This window comes from Bombyx mandarina, chromosome 12 (genome assembly GCF_030267445.1).
Source record: "Bombyx mandarina strain Sakado chromosome 12, ASM3026744v2".
In the NCBI taxonomy this organism is placed as follows: Eukaryota; Metazoa; Arthropoda; class Insecta; order Lepidoptera; family Bombycidae; genus Bombyx; species Bombyx mandarina.
Genome location: NC_143219.1, coordinates 14,637,683 through 14,655,342, shown reverse-complemented (window position 1 = coordinate 14,655,342; position 17,660 = coordinate 14,637,683). Strand labels below are relative to the sequence as shown.

The window sequence follows — 17,660 nt, the reverse complement described above, 5'->3', positions numbered from 1 at the left end:
AGAATAAATTAATGTACTACGACTTATTATTATTTACATAAGGGTGTCGCGACAGCATATGTCTGACTATTATAGTTATGGCGCAATAAGTAAAATATCGTTGAAATTTTTGTTAAAGACCCGAGGGGAGCCGGAGCGGGCCGCTAGTTTGAATATAAATGTGGTATATTATCTAAATAAAAGCTCTAGTAGCTACTGGTAGCCACCAGGTCAATTCGTCCGCCCACATAGTGCAATGAAATATACCAATTTAAATTAATTATGAATAGCGATAACGACACATGACGATAGGAAATTATTTATTACATTACGTATTAACAGTTCAAACTCCATCGAGCTCACAAACGAGGAGATGACGTCACATCCGAAATCCGAGCCACTTCCGAGTATCGATCTAAGTTCCGCCACCTGACAGATAGGGGCGCTGGATGTTATGAATTCGTATTATTACCATTTACGTAAACAATGAAAATCTTAGTAATCATCTGATGTTCTTTACCTTCGAAGAAGAAAAATTTTGGTTGACAGTAAAAGCTCCTTATACGCGCTTCCTTCATTCGCATTTTCACTATTCGCGGATTATAAAAATGCGACCCAATTCTTATTCGCGGCTAAAGATTTCTTTATTCGCGGATCTAATCGGTACATCGGTCCATATTATAAAAATTAGATTTAGAAAAAGGATTCCGAAACGAACCGAATATCCTCTGTAAACGCGCTTACCCATATTCATGGCTCCTGAATTTGCGCCATATTTATGGAACATATACCCCGCGAATAAAGAGCTTCTACTGTATTTAATCATGCGACCAATTTCGCCATGGAAATCAGGAATGCCAGGAGCAAAGCCTAGCACATCCACTTCGATGAAATAAAACACATGTTAAAATATATATGTTTATTCGCTGTTTCCATCATAGCTTTTATTTTTCTTTATATCAAAACCGCGTTCCTCTGCTTCGTCGAGCGCCGAGAACACAACACCCGACCGAACTTTCTTTAAAATCCTTTTGTCGTGGAAGGCGTGTGTGTGAGCTGAAATCCTGTTGATAATAATTGAATATGCAATTTCGAAAAGGGCACATGTCGCATATTTTGTCAAATACGTTTTTTTCATATACAAATGTAGTTTTGAGGCTCACCTACACCCATTTTATAATAATTTCAGTAATTTTCAATTGCTAATTAACAGTAAACTAAATCTCAAAAATTAATATTTTATGCTTTAGAAAATAATCAGTTTTTTTTCATTTCCTGAATATTTTTTTCAGAGACGTGCCCTTTTCGAAATTGCATATTCAATTAAATTTTTTATAAATGTTATTAAATGTTGTCGAACAAAGTCTTAGTCGTCTGTGACCACGATAACTGAAGTATTCAGAATTTCGGAAATAATATTATAATGAAAAAGGAAAAAATTCATAAACTCAAGGTAAAACCGTAAAAGTGGCTTTAATAATTAGTCTATTAATAGCCGAAATCGAAGAAAATAAAGTACTTTATATTTCTTGATCGTTAGGAATTCGAGGATAAAATCCTATTATAGTACAAAATACTACATGGTTTTTTTCAGTCCTTACATGGATGATGTAGTAATTGCCACCACCCGTTGAAACATGAGTTTTAAGTCTTAGTTCGATAGGACAACAACTACTAGGCTGCACTAAAAGTATCGGGAATGGAATATTTCTACTGTTCCTATCATATTAAAATCTTTTTAATTGAAAACTCCTTGGTTTTAAAAATCGAATACCATTTATTTATTTAAAAAAATATTCTCGGTCTTGTCACGAGGTTTTGTCAAACTTGTTTAGTCGTTGAGAAAATGGAATTGACTCGAGAAAATTCAAGAGCGATGATTTATTATGACTTTCGAAGTGGTTTAACACAAAAACAGTGTGTTGACCGGATGATTTCTGCATTTGGTGATGAAGCCCCATCCAAAACCACAATTTATCGCTGGTTTGCTGAGTTTCAACGTGGACGTGTCAAGCTCAGTGATGATCCCCGTCAAGGTCCCCGACATACCGCGAAATTCAGGCAACTTTAGACATTGGCATGAGTCAAATACAAATAATCTTGCATGAACAATTAGGTGTAAAAAAGTTGTTTTCCCGATGGATACCGCATTCGCTCTGTGAAGAGCAAAAATCGGCTCGCGTTACTTGGTGCGTCAGAACTCTCGAAAGATTCCACGCAGGATCCTCAAATGCTGTATACAACATTGTATCAGGTGACGAATCCTGGATATACGCGTACGAACCCGAAACAAAAACCCAGTCACGAGTTTGGGTGTTCGAAAATGAGTTAAAGCCAACAAAAATTGTTCGTTCACGGAGTGTTGCAAAAAAAAAGGTGGCCACGTTTGTCTCCAAAACCGGCCATGTTACGACTATTCCTCTTGAGGGACAAAGAACGGTTAATGCAGAATGGTATGCTAGCATTTGTTTGCCACAGGTCGTTTCTGAACTCCGTAAAGAGAACTGCAACCGCCGCATCATCCTCCATCACGACAATGCGAGTTCTCACACGGCGCACAGAACAAAAGAGTTTTTAGAGCAAGAAAACATAGAATTATTAGACCATCCGCCGTACAGCCCCGACCTAAGCCCTAATGATTTCTATACTTTCCCTAAAATAAAGAATAAATTGCGTGGACAGAGATTTTCATCACCTGAAGAAGCTGTGGACGCCTACAAAACGGCCATTTTGGAGACCCCAACTTCCGAATGGAATGGTTGCTTCAATGATTGGTTCCATCGTATGGAAAAATGTGTCAAATTTCGCGGAGAATACTTCGAAAAGCAATAAATACATTTTTAAATAGTAATGTTGTGTCACTTCGTTAATTCCCGAAATTTTCAGTGCCGCCCTCGTACCCCACCATTCAGACTGGAACGAATTATGCTTCAATGCAGAAATAGTGGAGTGGTACCTATTTGTTAAGGGCTACACGATTCACTACCACCATACTTTACGTGAAATAAACACCCTGTATATTGTTACTTTGTTCCTGAAGCCATGAAGGGTATCAATACATTGATACTTTACACATACTAAGTACTTTGATAAGAAAATAGTGTTTTCACCATTAGTTTAACGCTGATCAATTTTTATAGCTTCTGGCCAAAAATGGTTAAAAACTAATCTAATGTCTCTCACCTTAATATAACGACACCGTCTTTGCTAACGACATAAGCTGGACATTTCTTGCTGTTCAAATAGTCTATGCACCGCCACTGTTGCGACTTATTCTTATTCGTGTGCTTCAAATAATATATGTATCTGTTTAATATCATCTGTAATGAGCCTTGATTGGACACTGTGTATTGTATCACGGAAGCTGGAAATAGAAAAGAAATTTAGTTTACATGTTCTTTTTTTTTATGACTTAGATGGGTGGACGAGCTCACAGCCCACCTGGTGTTAAGTGGTTACTGGAGCCCATAGACGTCTACAACGTAAATGCGCCAACCATAGATACAAATTTTTGTACCCACAGATTTTGTGATCTCCAAACTAATGGGGTCATAATTGGAAAGTACACACTATGATAGTCTTTGTGTTTTGTTTACTGAGGAATTGTCGATGATCCCTCATCTCTCTTACACCATTAAATTCTTCTCGAGTGAGAGACATGTCTTATTTTAAACAAGATTTGAACATTTATCATCGGTAGGCAGCAGCTGGGTTTTACCCCTAGCATTGTGGTCCAGAAAATACACTGAAAATTAATGTTCTGGTGAACCATAATATCTTGAAAGCTGGTAAAAAACCTCCAATATATTCCGATTATTAAGAAGCCTATAAACCTGCTTTATCCCAATTAATAGCCAATGTACACAACTAGATGAAGGTTCCCTTTTTGGAGGGCTTAGGGGGGGGGACATAGGGGGACAGTCGGGTCCCCCTTGGGGTACTAGACCCATCGCACAGTAAATAAAGTAAGATTTGCATCAAATTTTTCACATTCTATCTTCAACATCATTTTTATGAGAACTATCTTTATAAATATAAGTTTACAGTAAAAAGAGCAGTTAAGTTTAGTCTTTACACTTTATTATTTAAAGATCAAATTTCTGAAGACAAGAGCCATGGGCTTTCTCGTTATGTGACGATTTCTATCAGTCAACGTCTATCGAAAGCCGCCTTAGCAACTTTATTCCTTTAAAAATATTAAGAATTATTGAGATGTTTGAAAATTTTCTCTATTGAACTATTTAGAGCATACACACCTTTTGCATTGTTACTAAATAGAGTAGTGATATTTTTATCCGAATTAGGTAAAGTTTCATTTTCGTTTGTATCATCAGCGTTTTGATCCTGTTTAATCGTCTCTTCGTACGTGTGATCCGTTACATGTTGTAATAGCTGTTCTTTGCATTCTACCACTGAATAACTGGAAAATAATTTTATTAAGTTTAGATATTTTGAATACTGTTACTGTCTTTTTTTTTATGGCTTAGATGAGTGGACGAGCTCACAGCCCACCTGGTGTTAAGGGGTTACTGGAGCCCATAGACATCTACAGCGTAAATGCGCCACCTTGAGATATAAGTTCTAAGATCTCAGTATAGTTACAACGGCTGCCCCACCCTTCAAACCGAAACGCATTACTGCTTCACGGCAGAAATAAGCAGGGAGGTGGTACCTACCCGCGCGGACTCTCAAGAGGTGCTACCAGTAAGCAGTAAAAATAAATGAAAAAATTATCATCATTTTTTATTTACATAGTCACTTTAGCATTACATACTTTTTTAATGATTTATTTGGATGATTGATTTAACAGCATACCTAGTGTTACGGTAGTATCTTTTTGGCGAGCTAACAATATTTCCTACCACATACCAGTACATTAGTATAATTCTCAGAGAATGCCACTACCAAATGTCCAGCAATTTCTTTAATAATCTCTGACAACACTCATGTGAAGATGGATGATGCTAATCTAGGCCAGCGCCACTCAGCCATGTATTTATATAATTTACCTGTCATCATCTATTATATAAGGTTTTTCATCCATGGTCAAATTTGATATCTCTAAGTAACATGTACCCTCTTCTAAAGCCTCAATCTGTGAATTTTCATCATTGTAATCATGTTCTTGTGTGCTCATCTCGTCCTCAACATCAGGCTCTTGAACAGATGTAATTTCGGGTAATTTCTGAAACCAACTTTTTCATAATTAGAATTCTTGAACAATAAAAAAAAAATCTAATTGATTCGAAATTTGATTTCTGAAAGTGATTAGAATTATGTGCTACTAAGCAAGCAACTGCATGTTATCTATACAATATATTATTATACTAATAATATAAATGTCAATGTGTGTTTGTTTGTTTATTCTTCTTTCACATTGAAATGCAGCAACACATTAATATTAAATACCTTTTTTAAAGCGATAATTTTATGTTAGGAGAGCGACATAAGCTACTTTTAATCTCCAAAAAAAGTCTCATTCCCACAGGATACTATTAGAAAAAGTAAATATACTTAAAAAAAAAAACTTTTCCTTGACCAGCTGTGGGTAACAACTAATGAAATATAAAACGAACTATATTTATAAAGCAATTACAAGGAAATTTAATCTTTATCCTCATGAACAGTTAGTACGTAGGTCAGACAATTGTGGTATAATCCATTCACAGATTATCACAAGCCTGATGAACACATGAACAAGGAGCCTTACCAATCTATATTAATGAAACTTTGTCAATAAGAAATGTGCTACAAGTTAACATGACCACTGTAAACTAATTGAATAAACATTCCTTCAAAGAGTATATAAGGCAAAAAGTTTTCAAATAATCCGATTCCTACAGACATTTTGTTTTAATAAATATAAATACACTACCATGTCTTCAAGTCCTTTTATCTTCAATTCTTTAGCTGCCTCAATCAGCTCCAATAGGTTCTCAACGTTGATGTACACTTCTCCGGTGTATATGTACTCCAGTATCAAGCTTAAAGTTGTGTATGATACTTTCTGTAAGTTTTAATTCGGTTAGTATGAATGACCTTTCTGTTCACTTCACTATGAAAACACGTAAAGGAGTGTTCTCCGAAAGGACAACAACAACAGTAATGAGAACATACTCACATTGAGAAACACAACTGGATGTTGACATGGTGCTGAAGCCAGGAGATCCTTGAAATATGGACTAGACAGAGCGATTATGACTTGGTGTACTTTCACAAAATGACCTTCGGCTGCTAGTGTCATGTCAACAAATTCATTGTTCTGAAACAAGCATTAAGAATGAATGTCAACTGTTTTCAGTTATAGTTATGTATATAGTTATATAGTAGCATAGTTTTTTTTTTATTGCTCAGTTGGGTGGATGAGCTCACAGCCCACCTGGTCTTAAGCGGTTCCTGGAGCCCATAGACATCTACAACGTAAATGCGCCACCCACCTTGAGATACAAGTTCTAAGGTCTCAAGTATATCTGTTAGGCCACGACGACTTTATATAAGTTCTAAGATCTCAGTATAGTTACAACGGCTGCCCCACCCTTCAAACCGAAACGCATTACTGCTTCGAGGCAGCAATAGGCAGGATGGTGGTACCTACCTGCGCGGACTAACAGGAGGTCTTACCACCAGTAATTACGCAAATTATAATTTTGTGGGTTGTTTTGTATTACAAAATTTTTTGTGCTGAGAACTCTCCAATAATTTGTAATATAATTCAATTCAGGTTCAGGTACTCATCACAGCTACTAGAAGACTGTCGCCAGTTCAGATATGTTTTTTTCATAAATGAAGGATGGATTTAAATTTGTTGAATTGATCATATCAAGTAAATTTTGTTAGGTTTTATTTTCAGTAATAGTTTACAATTTTCAGGTGCCTTTAGACAGTTAGCTGTGAGTAATTATAATAATCTATAATATAAATATAATGTCTATGTGAGTTTTAATCACCTTTTGGCTTAAGTACAGAGACTCAATTATACTAAATGAAATTATTTTTTCTCCATTTAATTCATTTTTATACATTCAGGACTCATGAAATCAGTTTTGTTGAGGTTTCACTATTTTAAACATTTGCTTTTGGTTCATTGATTTGCCATTATGTATTAAATTTTAATTTAAGCTGAAATATTTTTAGCAATTCTAGAACAAAAGATTTCTAATAGTGGTAAAGTGTCAAAAAGTTTATTTCATAAGAATTTAATCAATAAATTATTATATTAAGTAATTTTGACTTCTAATACTAATAACAACTTGTAATTTTGAATTCTACCCTCTATTGAGGATGCTATCTTGTTCCTGAATCTGTTACTAGGGCACGGAATATTTTTTTGAGATCAAAAATTCTGACATTGTTTTGTATTGGCATTATTTCTTCTTCTGAGTCGGTTCATTGCTGCAGGTCGAGTCTAGTTTGAAATGTTGATCGCTTGATGCACTATATTATCAGAATATTCTTTAATGTTATGTGCGGACAATAGAACTGATAGTATGATGAGATAAACAGAAGTGGCAATCAAATCTTATGGTAACCAAATTAAGCCAAGTAACATTTTATTGTAGGGTCTTCTAGGTCGTTAGAAATGATGATAATTTAGTCAATTTGTTAGATTTCATAACATTGAATTAATTGTAATTAGAAACAACTGATTTGAATTGAAAAGTAGGTAGGTATATAAATCAAAAACAAGAACAATTTAATTTTATATTAAGTACCTGCTGTAGGCTACTTAATCCGGTACACATATTTCTTTTATGACTTTCCCACGTTAGTGAGAACTGAGATTGTGCCATTGTGTTTTCAATTTATTACTTCACCAATCACTTTTTCTATTTTAATTTTTTTATAAATAATTAATTGTGTACAACCAACGATGTAGGTACTTCCACAGATTTTTTAAATATTTTTTTAAGGGATTTTATGACCTGGTAACTAAGACCTTTAGGTCAAGTCTAATTTTAATGATAACTTTTTTATATGAAAAATGATATTATGAAATGAAATGAGTAGATATGGGATGAAGTATAATCTCGGGAAAATTGTGGTCATTTACTGAGACTTTTTCAGTGGACTTTTTGGAGGATCCCGAGAAGTTACGTTCAGCGGCTTTGTTTCATTTTCCCACATTTGTGCACTTACACAGACATTAAACAGTTAATAAACCAGCGTTATTACACATTTAAACCTGAAGAAACACGAAATAGACTAAATAAAACAAATGACAAAACTTCACTCCTCGCGTTCCCGCCAAAAAGTACTACCACAGATATATATACCATAGATTATACACATAATAATTGAGATAAAATAATTAAACTGTAATCGCACCAGCCCGATTTTTCAAAGAAGACAATTAAAATATCTATGAAGAAGACGAAAATAATATTACCTAAATACTATTAAATGAGTCGTCTATTATCAAAGGTGGCAATCTGTGCATTTGGACAAAAAAATGTTATTGATATGTCAATACAGATTGATTTGAATATAATCGTCTCCTTCAAAGAATACGGTTCAAAACCTGCATTAAATAAAGGTTAATACTTAACCTGTTATTTATCTAAGATGTCGTTCAGAAGAGTTTTGTGACTGCCAATGGAATACAAAGTCAATAATTCGTTTTTCTGATTTACCAATTGTCCAAAAGTCACATTGCCGGCTTTGATAATAGTCGACTCAAATGTAGGTACTTATATTCTACTCATTTTACTTCGCATCGCACTGCAAAAATCATCAAAGTTAAGGGGAGAAGATGTCGTTTAAGCAAAGAGCACTACAACCACAAGTTTGCTTATTTGAAGAAAAGCAATAAGAATAAATTATTAGATGTGCGTGATGTAAAATAGCATAACGTGCAATTGATTATAAATGGAACTTAATCAGTAAAAGTGCAATGTGTGGAGAATTAATAAAAATCGAATAAAGTGGCTTTTCCGCTTCTTTCAAAAAGTGAAGTGTTAGTAAATTGTAATCGTTTTATTAAATTGCTATTTAAAAATCATCATCATCATGTCATCTCAATTTATTCCATTTCAATTTATTCATTAGCATCCTATCCTATAAATGAGCTTTATTTCTTTTCACTCTATTTCATTTTTCAATTAAAGTTTAGTTGTTTAAGTATTTAATAAGACTAGCATCAGTAGCATTGCAACAAGTCGATAGTCATGTTTCAAAAAAAGAAGAAGTCAGTAGCTTGTGCATGAAAAATAAAGTATAAAAAATCTAACGCTCTTCGCCGATGACACGACTATCTACTACTCGTGCACGAAGAACTCGTTATTGCATCGGCGACCTCAGACCGCAGCAACCACCAGTGGACAGTGGTTCCGAAAGTGGCGCATCGATATCAACACCACGAAAAGCACAGCGGTGCTCTTCAAAAGGGGCCGCCCTCCAAATAGCACGTGGAACATTTTCACTCCCGAATAGGCGCGTAAACACCATTCGCCCCATCACTATGCTCGACCAACCCATACCATTGGCCCCGAAGGTCAAATATCTAGGCGTCACTCTCGACAGAGGGATAACATTCCGCCCCCACATTAAGTCATTACGGATGCGGTCATGAGTCATGACCTATGCAAGTGTAGTGTTCACTGACGCGGCCCGCATAAGCTTGAAACCCCTCCAAATAATACGTTTTTGCAGGATAGTCGCCGGAGCCCCATGGTTTATATGAAACGTGGACCTCCAAAACAATATAGACCTAGATTCCATCAGTAAGTATTTATAATCGGCATCAGTGCGCCATTTCGAAAAAGCGGTACGACACGAGAATCCCCTCAACGTGGCCGTCGCCGCACCGGAAACTATATTCCCGATCCTGCGGACCGAATGGTAAACAGTCGACGTCGCCCAAAACACGTCATTTCGGATCCACCCGATCCAATAATGGTGCTTTTTACCTCAAGCATCGGTCATCGTTCTCGTCGAACCCGTCGCTTAGGAACGAACCGAACTTGCGACGAACGGTTCGGCAACTAAATTTACCCACAAACACAGCCCACTGAGTTTTTCACCAGATCTTCTCAGTGGGTTGCGTTCAATTTCTTTCCAAAAGTCTCTGTAAATAACCACCATTTTATTGAGGCTATTATAATAAAACAATGTTTTCAAGACATAGCATAAAATATATAATAATGATAGATGGTAAAAATGACAATGTGTTCGAAGTATATTTCAAATAATGGAATATGAAAAAGAAGGTTACAACATTCCTCCCCATCTACATCTCGTTGATCAGACGGCGGGGTGCCTGTATACGTCGATTACTTCGACGCGGAGCAAATGGCACAGGAGTGGAGACCGGAGCAGGTGAGGAGTATAACTTCGAATGCTGTGAAGGTGAATTTGGAGAAATTTGTACATTTGTAGGTGACTGCGGTGTAGGTAATGGTACTGCTGCCGAATTCTTGTTTTTAGTTAGCCTTTCGTTAATTGTTGTTTCCATTCCAATATCTGGAGAAGCAGTCGCCGGCAGCATAGAAGAATGCGCCCTTTCATTCCTCGGGGTTTCTAAGGTGGAGGACTCGCGTGGCCTGATGTGATCAGCGTGCCTTCGTTTTTCTAGTCCTCCTGGTGTTGAAACAATATATGAATATTTATGTTTTCGGGATGTAATTACCGCTGGTTCCCATATTTTATCATTGCGTGTTTTAATATATACTTGGTCACTTGGTCGGTAACTCGGTGATGTGGTACGAATGTTTTCTTTTACTTGTAAATACTGCATTAATCTTCTTTTGTCTGGCCGAATGTTGGAAAGTATGCAATTCAATTGTCGTCCAAACATCATCTCAGCTGGAGATTTACCAGTGGACGAGTGCGGAGTGTTTCTGTATGTAAACAAAAATTCTAATAGTCGGCGCTCGAGATTTGTGTTGTCTACCGATGCCATTCTATTTTTGAATGTTCTGACTAAACGTTCTGCCAGCCCATTTGTCCGAGGATGATATGGAGATGATGTGACATGTAAAATAGATTGTTTTGTGCAATATTCTTTAAATTCATAAGATGTAAATTGAGGTCCATTATCAGTTATAATCATTTTTGGTAAGCCAAATGTACAAAATATGTTATCTAATGTAAGACAAAGTGATCTGGTGTTGATGTGTTTCATCGGTCGTATTTCCACCCATTTGGAGAGAGCGTCGCACAATACCAACCAATACGATCCTTCGAATGGTCCAGCAAAGTCGATATGGATTCTCTCCCATACTTCTTCTGGTATGGACCAGGAAAATACAGGAAGTTCAGGATTACAAGGGCGGTTCTGTTGGCATCTGGTACATTTCTTGACAAATAATTCTATGTCTTCGTCAAGGTTAGGCCACCAAACATAGTAACGTGAAAGTGCTTTCATAGCAGAAATGCCAGGATGTCCTCGATGAAGGTATGTAAGAATGGCTTTTCGGAGTGCTGTGGGTATAACGATGCGTCCTTGCCTCATGAGTATCTTATTCTCAACAGATAATTCAGTCCGGTTTCTGTAGAATGGTTTCATTTCTGGATTGTATTCTGATTCTCTCCAGCCGGTTTTTAAATTTTGACAAACTTTTGTGAGTATATGATCCTTTGAAGTTGTTTTCATAAGTAACTGTTCTGATAGATTAAGGTCAGTCATTCGAGTGCTCAAAAGACGTAGATCTATTTTATCTACAAGCCCTTCTGTCTCGGAGGGTTCAGTTTCAGGGTTTGGTAATCTGGAAAGGCAATCAGCTAATGTGTTATTTTCACCTTTCCTGTAGTAAATGTCATATTGATAACTTCCCACTACTAGAGCCCATCTTACCAATCGGTTATTGGCTAGTTTAGGAAGGTTGCGGTGTGCACCCATAATATGTATAAGAGGCTTATGGTCCGTAACTAGATTAAATTTCGTTCCTCTCAAGTACTGATCAAATTTTTTTATACCAAATACTATTGCTAAAGCTTCACGATCAATAACGGAATATTTCATTTCCGCTGGTCGTAGTTTCCTTGAAGCAAAAGCAATTGGTTGTTCTATGTTCGAGTCCTTGTGGAATAATACTGCACCCAATCCCTTTTCGGAAGCGTCACATGCTAAATAAAGGGGACGTTTCTCGTCAAATGCAATTAATGGTTGTGAAGAAGCTATGCATTTCTTTGTATCTTCAAATATTCTGTTTTCATGATCAGTCCAACGCCATCTATTTTTTTCACTAGTTAGATCGTGAAGATCCGAACAAATCCCGTGAAGATGTGGTACAAACCGTTCGTAAAAGTTAACTAGTCCTAAAAATGATCGTAGTTCTTTTGCATTACACGGTGCTGGGGCCTTAGTTATGGCATCAATTTTAGATTTGGTTGGGTGGATGCCATGTTTATCTATTATGTGACCTAGGTATTCAATCTGATTCTGTAAGAAATTACATTTCTTTAAGTTAACTTTTAGGCCAGCGTTTTGTAAGCGATCGAATACAATAGATAAAGTTTGTAAATGTTCTGAAAGATCTTTCCCTGCTATAGCTATGTCGTCAAAATATACAGCTACATTGGTGATATCGCCAAGCAGTTGATCCAGAAAATGTTGAAAAATTGAAGGAGCAGTCGATATTCCAAAAGGCATTCTATTGTATTGGAAATACCCTTTATGGGTTGACAACGTCAAGTACTTTTTCGAATCTGGTGCTATTTCAAATTGTAAGTATGCGTCTTTAAGGTCTATTTTTGAAAATAATTTACCGTTTGCGAGATTTTGGCGTAGTTGATCGAAAATTGGAACTGGGTGTAGATGTTTATTAAGTACTGGGTTAAGTGTAGTTCTGTAGTCTCCACATATCCTAACTTCCCCTGTAGATTTCAAAATGTTAACTGTGGGTGTAGCCCATTCAATAGGTGTAACATTAGGATCTACTTTTTCCACAATCCCTTCTGAGATCAGACGATCTAACTCCCTTTCTATATTCTTTTTCATGCTGAATTTTATAGGCCGTGCAGGAAGGTGGATCGGTTCAGCTTCTGGTTTGACATGTATGTTTACGTAATAATTGTTAACTTTTCCTAGTTTTCCATCAAAGAGTTGTACATGTTTATCCAATATTTGTTTAAGAGTCATAGGTGTTGATGTTTTGATGGAGTATACTGGTTTTGGAAATTCCATTTCAAAAACTTCACTCCAATGTAAACCAAATAACATTGGTTTGGCATTTTTCATTACGACCACAGGTAGAAGTTTTTGCAGTCCGTCGACTTCGACTGTTACTTTTGTAATTCCCTTTGTTTTTAAGTTGGTGTTACCGTAGGCCTTAAGTTTCGGGGCGGGTTGTAAAGATGGTGATCCTAATTTTTTCCATAATGTCGTGTTTATTATTGAATACGCAGAGCCGGGGTCCCAATCCATAGTGCAAGGTATGTCATTGATGCGTACATCGATTTGTTTGCATTCTCTCTTACGTATACCCAAGACGCTGCATATAACTTCATCATCGCTCTCTTCCTCGTTATTACTGTAGGCTTAGTGCGAGTTTCAAAAATCGAATCGAATGACTCGCATCGAGTGGACGCTCTTCACGGTGAAACGTGCGGAGCTCTGAGTGCGAGTTACTCGATTTGCAGGACGTTTATTCATCTTGAGAAGCAATAATTTTTTCTTTTATATTGGTAGCACGCAAGGTTTTTTTTAAGGCGTTTAATTGAAATGCCAAGCTTTCTAACGATAGTTATAATTAGTCGGGTAATGGGTAATGTACCTGTGCTTAGTGCGAGTTTTTTTTAATTACTCAGTCGATGTTAATTTTATGTTTATTTTGTGTGAGTTTGTATCAGTGCCACCTAGTGGTAAGCTTATGAATCTCATTTTGTGGGAGAGAGAAGGTTTGTTTATGTTGCTGTCTCATGTATCGAATAGCTTTACCGAAGTGAGGCTCTCGATTATTGTATGTGCGAGTGCGAGTTGCAAATTAATGGATTTTGAGAGTATTTCTTCACTTTCAAGCAAGTTAAGTAGTCACTAAAAATTTTGCCGTGAAACCAATACAATATCAAGATTTTTTCTTTCGTTTTTAATAATAATGTTGTTTTTTAAGGTTTTATCTATTCTAATGGTTTATACACATATATTTTTTCGGTTAGAAAATTTTATAGACGTCTAGCTAGTTGTAAATACATATTAATTCTTTGCTTTTTCATTTAATTCTTATTAAATCATTGCTTTTTTTTTAAAGAGTTGTTTGATGAGAGAGAGAGAGCGAGATAGAGTTGCTTTTTTTTTTATTGCTTAGATGGATGGACGAGCTCACAGCCCACCTGATGTTAAGTGGTTACTGGAGCCCATAGACATCTACAACGTAAATGCGCCACCCACCTCGAGATATAAGTTCTAAGGTCTCAGTATAGTTACAACGGCTACCCCACCCTTCGAACCGAAACGCATTATTGCTTCACGGCGGAAATAGGCGGGGTGGTGGTACCTACCCGTGTGGACTCCCAAGAGTTCCTACCACCAGTGAAAGAGTATTCTTTATTGTACACAAAATGAATAAATATTGTGAAACATTTTTTCTTGGTCTTATCGCTAAGAGTGATCTCTTCCAGACAACCATTAGATGGGCAAGAATAATTTCGAAATGAATTGCACACTGTGTATCTATCTATTATAGAAATATATACACACACGCACATACACACGCGCACACACACACACACACACACACACACGCGCGCAATATACATATTTACAGGTACATACGTACAGATTTATATTTATAAATTATATAGAAATTTGAACAATGTAATAATAATTTTGCTTCTTTACACATTTATAAATAAGGATGGATGCTCGTAATAATTTTAGTATATTTGGGCCACCTAATGAAGATCATCAACACTATTACCGTAAATACAATCATTTTATAAACGTTCAACGGGTAAAACATTAAACCTATGTAAAACATAATTTCTTTAATTAAAAAAAGCTGAAATAATTACCTATTCCAAGATTAATTATGTTAAGTATGTCTAAATATGTAATTACAATTAAATAAATTCTATAATAAACTTCTAATTCTAATACTTCTATTAAAGTTACTAAAAAAATATGTTTATGCTGGGCAGTTTTCGTGTATTTTAAAGGTTACGCCATTACGGCAAAGTTTGTTTACGAAATTGCACCCTTAGAATGGAAGTGGTATAACTAAAAAATTTAAGATTAGTTTTATATTTCAAAACACTTATGTATTATTATTAAGAACCTACATTTTAAGTAGGTAATACGTGCAGCAAAAATGTTGGACTCCTTTTTACGAAAATTGCGCGGACGGAGAAGTATGAAATTTCCCACACTTATAGAGAATATAGAGAAGTAGTGCAGATTGCTAATTTTTTTTTTTAATTGTGCATAAACAATAAAAAAATAAACTAAATGAATAAAAAACCTTACACACATTACCATGTATTTGACACACACACACACACACACATGCATTTATACTTTTTTTTGTTTATTGATTTATCAATCTGTGGTCAAATTGAGAATAGATTAATATTTTTTGTCTTTAATATTATTTTTCTATAATGTAGCCTTGGCGACATAGAGCAATGATTATTATAGAAATGATGATAATAGAAAGGTGACAATAGAACTATAATAATGTTCAAACTTAAAATTTAAATAAATTATTCTCAAATTTCGACCACTGGACTACCGTTAGTAGATAATAATAAAATCATTTATTGCCTTTCACACAGATTTAGATTATTACAGGCAGCCTACAAGGAAACAACAAAAAAACAAAGCACTATTATATAATTTCTGGCAAGCAGCTCAACATTTGCACTTGTATATTATTGATAGGAATTTTATTAAGAATATTGAAAATTTATGAGGAATTTGACAAGTACGGATTAGTTATAGATATATGTAGTTACATATTGTAAATTAAATTAGTTTTATAAGTGCAATAAAAAATAATTTAAATGATAAAATGATAAAGCCATACCTTTTTCCAATGTGACGATTAGAGGGTATCCTATTATTCTTTTCTATATTATTCTATCAGCTTATAAAATTAAACAGTCTCTTTTAGTCTAGAAAAGGACTAAGTACTCTTTCTGTCTTTTTCAAATAAAATGGCATGCCTTAAAGTGTTTAAACCGAAAAACTAAAAAAATACAATTATTGTATTACAATATTGAAGTTTACCAGAAACTAAGAATTTTGGGTTGAGCCACTTTAATTCTAAAGGTACAAAATAGTATTGAACACGTGACATTACCCGAATAATTTTGAAAGTAGTTGGTTCCCATTAAAATGCTGTTAAAATACGTTGTATTTCATTTAGACGGTCTAATGCCAAAACATCACGTGCTACCAATATACGAGAAATAATATTATTGCTGCTCTCGGTGAATAAACGCCCTGCGAAGCGAGTAGCATATCTCAACTCACACTCACAATTCTTCATTTTTCACCGTATAGAACGTAAACTCGATTTGATTTTGATTTATTCATTTACAATTGAACAACTAGGAAAAAAAGATGAAAAGACATTTTGGAGGGACCGCGAGGAGCTAAATTGTGTGAATTGTTTTATTTTGTCTATTTAATGTTTCTTAGTTAATGCGTATTTAATATTTCTTCGTGTATAAGTGTAATTTTGAGACCGTCTTGGCCTAAAGGTTAAGGCGTCCGGTGTATTCGTATCTTGCAATGCACCGGTGTTCTAATCCCGCCGGCGGGTATCAATTTTTCTAATGAAATACGTACTTATCAAATGTTTACGATTGACTTTCACTGTAAAGGAATAGCATCATGTAATAAAAATCAAACCCGCAAAATTAATTTTTGTAATTACTGGTGGTAGGACGTCTTGTGAGTCCGCACGGGTAGGTATCACCACCCTGCCTATTTTTGCCGTGAAGCAGTAATGCGTTTCGGTTTGAAGGGTGGAACAACCGTTGTAACTATACTGAGACCTTAGAACTAATATCTCAAGGTGGGAGGCGGCATTTGCGTTGTAGATGTCTATGGGCTCCGGTAACCACTTAAGATTAGGTGGGCCGGGAGCTCGTCCACCCATCTGTGCAATAACAAAGTAACGTGGGTTTATTAACTGTTTAGTATCTGTGAAAGTGCGAAAATTTTAAAAAATTAAACAAAACCGCTGGACGTAGCTTCTCGAAGTCTTCGAAAAGGTCCACTGAAAAAAATCTCAGTATATAATCAGCATTTTGCAGAGATTATATTTTATCCCATATTATCTGATCTCATTTCATTTCATTCCATGCCAATTGATTAATGCTTCAAATTAATCAAATCCATTTCACTCCATATTATCATTTTTCATAAAAAAAGATTAGGCTCTATGGCATGATATTTTTGCCTCTCTAGTTGGAAAAATAAAACTACTAAAGAAATACTCGATCGAAACGTTAAAATCCACTAATTTGTAACACGCACTCGCACAAATGTCATTCGTAGTACTCATTTCGGTAAAATTACTCGGTTACGAGATCACAACGTTAATATGAACTCGCACTCACAAAATAACACCGAGTACGTTTGCCGCTAGGGGCGCTGTTCCAATTGCATACAAATTTGACCAAACTGGCTCGCTAGTGAGAACGTTACAAAACTCGCACTAAGCACACTGATAGATGATGATGAAGTTGAGGGCTTATGATGTCTTGTTATTTTTTTTACTGATTTTCGGCTCCCTTTT

The 17,660-nt window shown here is 35.6% G+C and overlaps 2 protein-coding genes across 4 annotated transcripts; both read right to left on the bottom strand.

Annotated features, from left to right (window-relative positions):
• Positions 1-883: 883 nt before the first annotated feature.
• On the bottom strand, positions 884-7,882 carry LOC114248753 (uncharacterized). Of its 3 annotated transcripts, none has more exons than XR_016324034.1 (7): positions 7,692-7,882; positions 6,101-6,241; positions 5,855-5,986; positions 4,989-5,164; positions 4,236-4,399; positions 1,143-3,343; positions 884-1,043 (listed from the first exon to the last, which is right to left on the bottom strand). XR_016324034.1 is itself a non-coding variant. In XM_028182164.2 (7 exons), the coding sequence occupies exons 1-7, from the start codon at positions 7,767-7,769 to the stop codon at positions 899-901; spliced, it is 1,017 nt and encodes a 338-aa protein (XP_028037965.2). In that variant the 5' UTR covers positions 7,770-7,882; the 3' UTR covers positions 884-898. The 3 variants fall into 3 exon arrangements, 2 of the variants coding, with proteins under 2 accessions (XP_028037965.2, XP_089588247.1); XM_028182164.2 differs by having other exon boundaries at positions 3,163-3,343; XM_089732121.1 differs by lacking the exon at positions 7,692-7,882 and adding an exon at positions 6,927-7,035 and having other exon boundaries at positions 3,163-3,343.
• A 2,336-nt stretch (positions 7,883-10,218) lies between these two features.
• LOC149501854 (uncharacterized protein K02A2.6) lies at positions 10,219-13,342 on the bottom strand. The gene is made up of 4 exons (XM_089731802.1): positions 12,749-13,342; positions 12,213-12,358; positions 11,145-11,681; positions 10,219-10,315 (listed from the first exon to the last, which is right to left on the bottom strand). The coding sequence occupies exons 1-4, from the start codon at positions 13,340-13,342 to the stop codon at positions 10,219-10,221; spliced, it is 1,374 nt and encodes a 457-aa protein (XP_089587928.1).
• Between the last annotated feature and the right edge of the window lie 4,318 nt (positions 13,343-17,660).